This window comes from Ochotona curzoniae, unplaced genomic scaffold, assembly GCF_017591425.1.
Source record: "Ochotona curzoniae isolate NIBS_2020 unplaced genomic scaffold, NIBS_Ocur_1.0 scaffold_3890, whole genome shotgun sequence".
NCBI classification, from domain to species: domain Eukaryota; kingdom Metazoa; phylum Chordata; class Mammalia; order Lagomorpha; family Ochotonidae; genus Ochotona; species Ochotona curzoniae.
In genome coordinates this window covers 11,103,754-11,115,957 of record NW_024467115.1, presented here as the reverse complement: position 1 = coordinate 11,115,957, position 12,204 = coordinate 11,103,754, and the positions used below count along the sequence as shown (strand labels likewise).

Here is a 12,204-nt window from a genome sequence, read left to right as displayed (position 1 = left end):
TTTGTGCCAAAGCTTTATATGCCTACATAAAGCTAAGGGTTATTCAAGGTCACAGTATAAGTGTGACCATCACATGTCAGCTATTTGTCATTTATTTTCACATACTCTCACTAGTCACAGTGGCAGTTAGCATGCTAAGAGTGCAGGTGCCTTGGTCTGTTAATTTGTGTTCAGATTCAAGCAGCATTTGTCTTCTCTCTTCTTCAAACTACTTATAAAATAAGGAAAGTGTTAGTTTCTGTTATGATCCAAATGCTTAAGATCCTTCAGAATTCATGTTTTAAATCCTAACTCCCAATGGGATTTTACTAAGAAGCAGGATTTGTAAAGATGATCAGACTGGGAAGGTTAGGGTGGAGCCACCATGAAAAAGATCACTGCCCTTAACAAGCAGGCCCAAATGGACATGTTCACATCTCATACAGGCTTTCAATGAGGAAAGGGTCCTCACTGGGAGCCATTTCTGCTGCTACTTTCTTATTTCTGGACTTTTCCAACTCTAGCACTGTGAAAAAATGCTCATTATTTATTGGCCCCAGGATCATACAGTCTTTTTATTTGTTTTCTGGGAGAATCTCAAATGGATTAAGATATCAGTTGTTTGGGGCTGGCGTGATGGTGCATCAAGCTAATCCTCTGTCCTGGTGCCAGAATTCAATATGGCTGCAAGTTTATGTCCCATTACTCCATCTACTACCCCATACCACTCTACTTATACCCAGCTCTCTGTTCCTGACCTAGGGGAAGCAGTGGAGGATGCCCCATGTCCTTGCACCTACATGGGAGACCCAGAGGAAGCTGCTAGCTCACAGGTTTGAATCAGCTCAGCTTCGGCTGTTGGCAACCATTTCAGTAGAGGGAAGACCGCTATGTCCTTCTCTGTAAAATTTGCCTTTCAGATACATAGAAACATCTATTTTTTTTTTTAAGTTATGAGTGTACTCAACATGAGTTAACCCACAGTAAAGGTTGTTAACATGTCATAGAAGCTCATGATTATATCAGTAATATTTGAGCTTTCAAGTTTTATTGATTTGTTTTTATTTGAAAGGCACACACAGAATCAGTACGCTATTTGCAGGTTAATTGTTCATTCGCTCAAATGCCTGCAACAGTTGGGCTTCATCAGGCTAAAACCAGAAGCCCGGAACTCCGTCCAGGTTTGCCATGTGAGTGCCAAAGCCCAACACATCGCCTGCTGCCTTCCTGGGTGTTAATTAGCAGGAAACTGAAATTGGAAGCAGAGTGGGAACAAGAGCCCAGGCATTCTGACTTTACTAAATATCTGCCACAAAGGCCAAATTTCTCTTTTTATCAAATTTTAAATGCAGAATGGGTAGACCGAGTGGGGGAGAAGGAAGAGGTAAAAAGGGGTAGGGGAGACAAGAAGGGGAGGGAGAGGAAGAAGACGGTGACTGACTGCCAACACTTATTTTACTACCCATATGGCTGCAACAGTTGAGGCTGGATCAGGCTGAAGCCAGCAATTAGAACTCCAACTGGATATGTCAAGTGGACAGCAGGAATCCAGGTGCTTGAACACGGTTTGTTGCTTTCTGGGTGTTATCAGGAGCTGGATCAGAAGTGGAGTCATGGGAACTCTAGCTAACAGCTCAATATGGACTGCAGGCATCTCAAGAGGTGACTGTACCACAAAGCTCTTGCTCAAAGTAAACATTCTTATCCCCAATTTATAATTGAAAAAACTGAAGGCCAAAGGTTAAGTGACTTGCCAAGGATCAAGTTTCAGTACAATGGTAGAGGAGGGAATTTGTCTGGGTTTGAATTCAAAATCTGTGTCCTTTGTGGTAATCTCTGATTCTCCTGTATTGCCCATATGTGAAGGACAGTTAGTAATACCACTCTGTTATCATGCGCCACTATGACTTTAGTGTATAGTAGTGGAATCAGTTCCCAGAGTTCAGCGTCACTTCACATATACAAAGCAGGTAAAACAATCTCACTCTCTGAAGGCTGAGTTCTTATAAATTTCGGGTGACCCTGGATTTTCATATTTTCTGACTAATCATCCCAGGGTGATTGTCACATGTCCAGGATTATTCATTTTATTTGATTGTGCCCTTGCTTCTCACAGGTCATTTTAAACACCTAATTCCATATAATCAACATAAGCTTCTTTAATATGCAGGTACTTTACAATTTAAAATACACGAGTACCTGGCATACAGCAATTATGACTATTAAGTGCATAACTCTCTAAGAATGTGGAGAATAGTAACTTGAAAACTTGTGAAATCAGATCATGATTTGAAAGCGTATGGCTCCTGTGATATTTCCCAAGGTATTCATCAATCTTTTAATTATACATAAGTATGAACTTTATAGCACTTCATTCCTATAAATTATAAACAGATTCAGAAAATGAAGTATACTTTAAAAACACTTTGCTCTTGAGTCAACTAAAAGAAGAATACAAAAGCATCTAATGCCACAGATAAGGGCATTGGCAAGCCAACTCATAAAGGCTAACGAATATTGTGTTTACAGATTGAATTTTCACAGTTTTAAGAAGAATCACATTTAAAATAAGCCTATATTCCCATAAACATAAACAATGGTCACCTTTTGACAGAGCTTCAACACAGCTTCTGCCAAACTAATCATGCCAGAGGTTGTATAAGCAATAAAATTAACAGGCTTGGAAAGCACAAAAATATAGTACCTTTAGTTTCCCAGTTAAGCCTCCAACAAACAGCATTGCATTTGCGTCCACATCTAGGATAGTATACCCTGGCGGAGACGCGGAATGGTAGGTACGGGGCATAATGCTGGCTTTGGGTCCCTCCAAGGCTCTTACAGAGATAGTTCCATTTCTCCCAGTCCTTCAGGTGTGTATGTTGAAACACAGAAGAAGAAAAAATACAGAAAATCATCTATGAATCACATTTCTGGGAACACTCAATTTTAACACAAATATATAAAATGCACAGATATGTAATGAAATGTTTAAGAAATAAAAACATTCCAGATACACGAAATGTAGAATAAGGATACGGGGTCAGACCTTCACTAGATAATTGCCATCAGCTTCAAGCAAGACCAGCAAGCACATATCCTGATTCTGTGTGTGTGCACTGATATGAAATGACATAGCAGTAATTAGCAGATGGAATGTTGTTGCTTAAGTGGAAAGCATTTTTCTTATAGCTTTACCAAATAGCTTACTATTTATAAACATGTGCAATTTAAGCAAGTTTATTCATGTAGCACTCCGTTGTGTTCAATTCAGCAATCAAGTCATATAGGATCCATCTTTCTATAGTGTAAGATGCAAAGTTTTCTTAAAGTCCCTTACTATATCTTGGATCCCAATTGCTAAAATATTCTTCTTAGAATTGTATTATATTGTTGGACATGGCAGCTTAATGTGTACAGTCTTCAGAATTGTAAATACAAATTTTATATAAGAAGTATAAATTCAATTTACAGAGCTTTAAAGCTGTATCATTTTCTTTCTTTTTATCTTCTAACTGATTTATTTCCACAAGTTGTTAAATACAAAAATCTGGTCTGTTTCCTGAGACAAGAAGTTATAACAAATTTTTCTATTTTTCTCCCTCCTGTCTCACTTCAGCTATCTTTCTTTCAGGGTAAAATATGATGTGAAATACATGGTAACAAAAGAATGAACTTAACAAATGAAGCTATATGTACTCTGATATAAGGCTATAGTTTTTATGTGTAAATGCTCTTAAATCCTATACATTATTTAATTCTCCCAATATCACACATAAATCCATTTAGTGTCTCACCCTCTTTCATACATACAGCACACACACAGGCATATCCGAATTTGCTGAATAGTTGAAGAACTAAAAGTAGTGCTTCTCATTAAGTTTTATTTTACATATTTTACTACAGGAATAGCTAAACTCATTCAAAGAGAATGAAACTTATGTATCCTTCACTTACTTTCCATTGCTACCAGAGCATCCTGTAATGCCTACCGTGCTCTGTCGGTTTCATTTCTAGCCCCAGGTACTCAGCAACACCTCCCAACTGTTAGCTGCTCTGTGCTTAACAGAGAGTTGGAAATTGGCCAAAGAAGAGAAAATGAGAGGAAAGTATACAAGATAGAAATGGTCTTTTAAGTAATCTAAATGCTGCTCGAAGTTAATAATTGAATGGAAGATTAAAGACAAGATTATTGAATCAATATCCTGTTACTTCCCATTTCAGGTTGTGTGGAGCTGACATACTGCATATGAACACCAGAATTTTGGTTCTGCATATATCTGCAGGCAGGGACTATGTATTGCAGAAGAGGAATTGCACGCACCAAAGATCAGCAGTAGTGTCAGCTCCTGTGCTCTAGCTCTTTCTTAATGAATGTCAGTACTTTTATTATTTCAGAAGGGAAAGGGTGAGTGAAAACAGCTGAAAGTCCTAATTCCTACCGGATAAAATGTCATTTCCGAACAGGTGACCCGTTCTCACACATCTGTGCACGTGCACATGGTCCGTGAAAGCCATATGCATGCATGTATATACACACGAAGCTGCCTAATTGAAATGGCCACAGTTTTCTTAAAAATAACTTCCCCATTCTAAAATTTGTCTTAATTGCTGTTGCATTAGATACCTTGATGCTTCAATACGGTACCAAGATGAATCATCAATAGTCAGATCCGGGTACTCCACACGCCCAACTCCAGATCCAACGTCCCAGAGGAAGCTTACTTTGCCTTTTCGCATTTCTATAGCCAGAAAATCAATCTAGTTCCAGAAACAGGGAAACAATGGGTATCAGATACAAAATGGGTATCACTGCCCAGAAAGCAGGGCAGTGAACTATTTTTCAGTAGGCTGCATTTATTTGTCCAATAATTAAAGCCTCATGACAAAGTTTCTAAAGTAACAACATTATGCATTATTAAAACAACATTTTATTACTGCATTTTTAAGGTAAAAGACAGACCATGATGTTGAGGCACAGGTGCTCATTTCTTGTCTTCTAACTAAATTTGTGAGACAAAAAGACCTTTTCTTACTCTTTTTTGGTAGAGACAAACATGAACATTTGAGTCTGTTATTGCTTATTACAAAAGGAGCAATTTTAAAATAAGAAAATAATGATCTTTTGAAAACATATATATGTTTATTCAAAAAGATCTCAAACCACCTGAACTTCAAATACTGACTTAATGCCATGCTGGATGTGTTAAAAAGCCAGAGTATTCTGGAGAAGGACTATACTACAAATCCAAATGGTGGGGATGCGAAGAATTAGAACCTTCTGAATTTTTTTTATAAACTCATCATTTCTGTTTGAGTCATAAATTTAACATGAATAAGAAGAGTTTTCACTGGTAATCAGTACATGATTTGCTCTGTTCATTTTCACTTCATTCGCATGGCAATTCTCTGTAATTGAATGGAATGTAAATTCTTAGTTTGAGAAGAGTTAAAGCAAGCTTAATTTCTATTTGCCTTTCTCCTTAAATACCTGGATCTGAAAATTTGGTTCAAATTAAACACTGACATGCTGATAAAGGGACGAGAACATGCTTAAACACTGTCAAGAATTTTCTTCTTTTCGTTTGCCTTATTTGGTTCTTGAGAATGATGTCATATAAGATTTTGAAATTTCAGGGTCTAAGAGGCTATATTAGAAAAGTTTGAGGTGATATTCTTAGACTGTATACTTTTTTATTACCAAAATTAATCTCTGAGTATGCACATTCACAGAGGCTTTGACTTACAAATTTAGCACTTCCAAGATAAAAAAGGAGATTGTCAGCAACAGGTGTTTTGACGTTGATGATAATATTATTGTAGCTCCCTTTCTTGATTTCTGGCTTGTATGTCCGAATGCAGTCACCTCCGGAGGACACAGATACTTTGATCTTCAAGAAAAACAAGGTACAAAGAAGCAAAACTAAGCATCTCAGCAAGTTGGAAGTAGCTCCCAAACACACAGACATAATTATTTCTTTGAAGTTATTTTCCTATCGCAAAATAGTCTCATTAAATGACATGAAGACACATTATACTTGTTAATGAGGGGGAAAGGACCTGCCTTCCACTAGCATTTTGAGGATACACTCTCCCCAGTTCCAAGTCATGTCAGCATGCTACTCTTACTTAAAGCATGCAGCTAACAGATTTTTGCCTTGTCTCTCTTGTTTATGGATAAGGGGACATTTTCAAAAGATGATTTTATGCGAAGATTTCAGAATTGTCTTCATAAATAATGTTTATTGGAAGTCTCTAATTTAAATTTCTGTGATTCTGATATTATTTAAAGTAGGAAGCCATTTTTCTTTAGTCCTTCAAGGGAAAATTACCTACCTGCCTATGTTCTTACAGTTGAAAAAGACCAAATAGATTTTGTTCTAGATGTCCTAACAATAAGAAGGATATTAATCATTCTACTCAGAATATACATTTCAGAATAAATTATACCTTTCTATTAAGTTGCCAGGAAATGAAATGGAAATGATTTCTAATGGCTATCACTGCTAATGTATTTAACAGTGCCTTTTTATTCTGAATAGTACTTTATAAAAATTACTATAAATTGCTCAGGAAGGAATTCCTATGTGAATAGAGTGACACTGCTCATACCGATTTTTTACTTACATTTAGGAAGGCTTCCTTCAATCACAAAGCCATGAATTCGTTATTTAATTTAATTTCCTTGGGGATACGTGCAAAATTACCATCAATGGGGCACTTTGAGGACAGCAGTTAGTTCCACGGATTCAGACAGAAGAATATTTTGCTCACTGATAGTTCTAAAAGCAGGAGGCAGAGTTATGGGAAGTGTACTCCTCAGCTCATAACTGGTTCAAATTCTTGGCTTCAGAAAGTCTTTTGGCCCTCACGAGTAGTAATCTTCCATTGTCTCCTGTCTTCTAGCATTTGTGTTACTCATCTAGTCTGTACACTCAGGAGAAAATGAACTGGCATCGTTATGTCCACGGAAGGGCTGTGCAGACTCCAGAGAGTCATTGCACACCAAGCTACCTTGCATATCCTGGTGACACAAGGCACTCGTAGAGTGTCATTTTGGTGTGAGTGTAGGCAGCTCTGTGGTCCCTACACAAGCATAGGCGAATCTGCCCCAAGAACATGCTTGGTGCAAGATTGGCTGTATTCAAAACAGAAAACTCAGCAGAGATTTTTTGGTCCATAGAAATGTGTAAATTTAAGTCCATTTGAGAATTTCTGAGGAATATTGCGAGTCTGTTAAATCCCCTGCCAACTCAGCAGAAGTCATCTATTTGTACATGATCGCCGTTTCGCCTCATCTGCTAACCAAATTGCCTCTCCACACAGAGAAAATGCCACACGTGACAGAAACAGGGGCTATATTCTCCATCTTCTGGCGGAGTTGGGGCAGGGACTCTTAGAGCCCTGCATGTGGCAGACCTGAGCTGGATGCCCAAAGGAAGCCTCCCAGGATTAATTTCTTCCACTTTTGCTCCACAAAGGGTGAAGCCCAACTGGAAGACTGGAGTCAAATTTGGTCCCCAGAACACTCACTCTGCTCAGGCAGAGTTTCCCTGGAGACAAGATTGTCAATCGGTTATTTGCTCCCCACATGGTAGAATTTTCTTTTTATATACAGTGCCAAGAGTAGTGGGATCAAAACAGATTATGCAAAATGGAAACAGGATAAGTACATGTTTTTTACTCTGGTATATATACTATAAAGTATATAAGCTGGGGGTTGAATCCAGTGTGACAGGTGACAGAACAGCAACCACACAAAGGATTATCCAAATGTATAGCAGTAAATAAAGAAAAAGATAAAATAATATAGGATATATAGGGGAAAATGCAGTCCTTAGATATTTTTAAGGTGCAGAAAAGGGTGTGACATAGAATTTTTGTTGTTGTGTCAAAATTCATTTTTTAATCATTTTTATTTGAAAGACAGTTATGGAGAAAACAAGAGAGGGAGAGTCATTTTCCATTTGGTGGTTTAATTCCTGTAATGGCCACAACATGCTGGAGCTAAGCCAATCCTGAACCAGGAGCCAGGCACTTCCCTTGGGTCTCCTCCTGCTGTCCCAGGCCATAGATCGGAGCACCTGGACTCTAACCGGCACTGAAATATGCCGGTGCCAAAGGCAGAAACTTAGCGCACAGAACTAAAGTATGGCCCTCTAAGCCCTCTAAGTGTTTTTTTTTTTTCTTTCTTAAACAGAAACAATAAAAACAAAGTAACTGCTGCAAGTACACCAAAGTGTCATCAGGGAAAACCTTGTGTAGAACAAGCTTAACATCTGAGGCAGACCATGAAGGCCACTGATATCATGAAACCATCAGAGAGAGCGGTAAATCAAGATCCGACTGGAACTGATGAGAACTGAGCAACATACTGAGCTGTCCCTGGTGGGAAATCACACCTGAATTCATAATGGAGCTGGAGTGGTAGTCAAAAGTAGCTATGTGTGCTTTGTTTCATCTGTGGTTCACAAATGCTCTCAGGCTTGGCCACAGAGTCATGTTAGGCCTCGTCCAATCACTGAGAAGTCATTTTATTTAAATAAATAAAGGATCTCAGTTACTGCTTAGAAAAGCAGCCACTAAATATGTAGGCAATGTGTGACTTTTTCGGGCACCGGGTGTGTTTCACACTACTTAGAAAAACCTGGAAGAAACAACAGAAGACTAAATGAGGGCTCTGTGGAAACAGTGTCTGCTGAAGCATGGAAAATAGAGCCCCAGAACTGAAAAATCACCAAATGAATGAGAGCTCACCTGGGAACTCAGTGTGCAGGAGAATGGGCATTTTGCAATTAAGGATATTTAATGTTGCCAGGAGTTACAATTAACCTACTTTAGAGTATACTTAACATATATAGATAATTATGGTTCCATGAACCCAATGACATTTTATACCCAATATACCAGCAATTAATCTTATAAAACAATCTATTGCATAACTCTTACTCATATGAACACTTATTCATATAAAAACGATTTGGATTTCCTGCTTCTAGAGAGTGATTTGAAGTATTTCAATACCTGAAGAATCCTGGCAGCCCAAACCGCTGGCAACCATTCCAAAACTATTAATTCTTTTCTTTTAAATGGTTTGTATTTTGATTTCTAATTATAGGAATTGCTTTTGCTCAACACAGGTAAATAAAATCTTAAATGTATATGAAGTCCTTTAGTGGAAATCTGGACTCAATCCCTCCTGCAAGTGGGAAAAATTTCGGAGACACAAACTTTCCGAAATAGGTTGTTTAGAATTGTTTAATTTTACAACTTTAAAAAATTTTTTTGAGAAGCAGGAAGAGAGACAGTGAAATGTAGAGAGAAGAAAGGAGCTGGAGCTGAAGAGAATGATGGAGGAGAGAAAGGAGAGGATAGGATAGGAGAAGGCAGTGGGGAGGGGAGGAAAGAAGATGGAAGAGGGTTGGGGAAGAGGGGGAGAGAAGAGAGGAGGGGAGTGGAAGGGAGGATGTGTGAGGAGGTGAGAGGAGAAGAGAGAAAGGGAAGGGAGGAGGGGAGGGGAGGGGAGGTAAGAGAAATTAATTATATCCTGCTGCTTTACTCCCCTCCCTAAATGCTTCCAATAACAAGGGCTGGTTTGGGGCTAGACTAGGCACAGAGATGGGAGCTTGGAATGCTCTCAAAGTCCCCTACACAGATTTCAGAAATTTAATTATTTGGGTTTTTACAAATGTTCTGAGGATGTGTATTAGCAGGAAGCTGGGGTCAAAGCTGTGGCCAGGTATTGAATTCATGTTCTCCATCATGGAATGCACTCTCAACCAGTAAAGCCAAACACCTGCTTCTGTGCCATTTATTTCTATTGTGAATCCTTTAGCAACAAAGCCAAACAAAAACCATTGTTATGCATTTCTGATACACCTGTTAATCATCATGAATTCAATTAAACATTATTGAGAACCCTATTTTATCCAACAGATTTCCACTGCATTTTTCATCTAGTAACTGGCATTGGAAAATATTTTAGCCATTTGACTTTAGAACTAGATATTTTAAGACAGATGTCTTTGATTCCTAAATATGGTGTTTTCTTTTGATATCAAATATACGTGAGGCTCATATACCAATATTCATGCTAGGTTGCAAATATATTTCAAAGTCGAAAGAGGGAATTGTCTTTTAGTACAAAACTAAATTTTAAAAATTCAGCTGCTTGAATATTTCTAATATTCTGTAACATGTAGTGATTTTATTAAAATCTGCACATCTAAATAAGGGGGTGAAAATTTCCTAAAAAGGCATAGACAATTTTTAGAATTTCTTAGCACTATAATTCACTTTCACAAGGTTCTTGGAGACAGGTTTATGTACTTAGCACACCAGGATTTCATCTTTTTGTGAGACAAAGGGAAGGTATTCATAGATGATGAATATAGGCACAGTCTTAGATTTCTTACAGTGAAAAAAGAAACAATAAAAAAGTCCATATGTCCAGATTTTATCACTGAGAAACTTACTAAATGTGATTCATAGAAGAATATTTACTGCTTTTTCTTCTAAAAATGTTACACTTCAGAATGCATATAAAATGTGAAAATCCAACTCTTGGTACTACCGCGGGTTTTATTTTTTGAGACTTCTTTATTTTATTTCGAAGGCAGAGATACAGAGAGATGGCAAGACCGAGAGAGTTGATTCATTTCCTGGTTCACTCCCCAGGTGTCTGCAGTAGCTGGAGCTGGGCTGGTCCATAGCCAGGAGCTAGGAGTTTCTTCTGGAGCTCCTCTGAAAGTACTGCAGCCCAGGTACTTGAGCCACTCTCTGCCACGGACCAGATGCGTTAGCAGAGAGTTTTTGGGTCATAAGAGGAGCAGTTAGAACTTGAAAGGTTTCCTGTAGAGGATGACAGGATCAGGGGCCACGCCATCATGCTGGCACCTCTCTAAAGGTTTTTGATGAATATCAGCAGAAAACAGTCTTTCATTGAAGAATTAGAAATGTTTTCCACTGTTTAAAATTTGTGTAAATTCTGATTATTTTCTTTGAGTTTATAAAAGCTTGTACTATTTCAGCATCATATGATGGTATAACAATGCATTCACACACAACTTACTGTTGCTTTATTGTTGGGTTTTTAGCATCAGAGGGTACCATGCCCCAATCTCCAGTTGATGTGTAATTCAGAATGATGTGGAGAAATATGTACAAAGGAGTAACACCATTGGCACAGGTTTGGGGTCAGTTGCCAAGGGTTTTTATACCTGGTTCTGGGTCTCACTGTGCAAGAAATAGTCCCAGATTCCTATGTCATGTCCTGGTAACAACCTCTTTCCCCCTCACATTGGATAATTTTAAAAATAATCTACTGATTTTTATTGGAAAGGCAGATTTACAGAGTGAGAGAGAGACACAAAGAAAGATCTTTTGTCCACTAGTTCACTCCCCAAGTGCCTGCCATGGCTCAATGGCTGGAACTGAACTGATCTGAAAGCAGGAGCCAGGTGTTTCTTCTGGATCTCCCACGCTGGGATTTTGGGCTATCCTTCACTGCTTTCCCAGGCCACAGTAGAGAGCTGGATGGGAAGTGGAGCAACCTGGATACAATCCAGTGCCCATTTAGGGCCTTGGCAAGGACTTAACTACTGAGCCATAGCTCCAGGCTTCAAAATGGATAATTACTCTGTATTGTACTACACATGTTGGAAGAACAATTATGTGGCAGTACAGCTGTTACTAATGCCACAATGCCAGGCCACACTTGAAGCTTCCTCATCTCTAGACTAGTGCAGCATGGAGATTGGATGAAGGTTCATAATACCATATGCTGCCTGTTCTTGAAATGAATGTTGTTGCAACCAGCCTTAGCTGATGCTGCACAGAAGAGGTTATTAATTCCAATTGACTAGGGCCACTGATTTCTCCTTGTCTCCAGGGTAATTTGAGACTCCAGACATGAGCAGGTCCTGGGAACATGGACAATTAGGAGCTCCCCTGAGTTACCATGTCCTTCTCCCATCAACTGGATTCCTGTTCTTTGCTGTCTACTTGAAGTTGTGGGAGGGAAGTAAAGGCAATCCCTTGATATCTATGCTGAAATTAAAATGGGTTACACCCCCAGCTACAGAACTCTGCTTAAGGCACAATCATTGCACATAAGGTTGGCAGCATTTCAGGCTGAAATACAAACTGTTTTACGAGGGCACAGGCCCATGACTGATGCCTGGGTGGGTTTAGAGGCTCCATCTGTGGAATATGGACCTTAGGAATTTA

General features: G+C 38.8%; 1 protein-coding gene across 1 annotated transcript in view; it reads right to left on the bottom strand.

Moving 5' to 3' along the window:
• LAMA2 (laminin subunit alpha 2) overlaps nucleotides 1-12,204 on the bottom strand; it is a 421,382-nt gene that overhangs the window by 66,772 nt on the left and 342,406 nt on the right. Inside the window, exons 46-48 of the mRNA XM_040965651.1 lie at nucleotides 5,724-5,867; nucleotides 4,604-4,737; nucleotides 2,684-2,843 (exon numbers count right to left, since the gene is read on the bottom strand). Coding sequence (XP_040821585.1) covers nucleotides 2,684-2,843; nucleotides 4,604-4,737; nucleotides 5,724-5,867 — 438 coding nt within the window. The remainder of the gene's footprint in view (nucleotides 1-2,683; nucleotides 2,844-4,603; nucleotides 4,738-5,723; nucleotides 5,868-12,204) is intronic.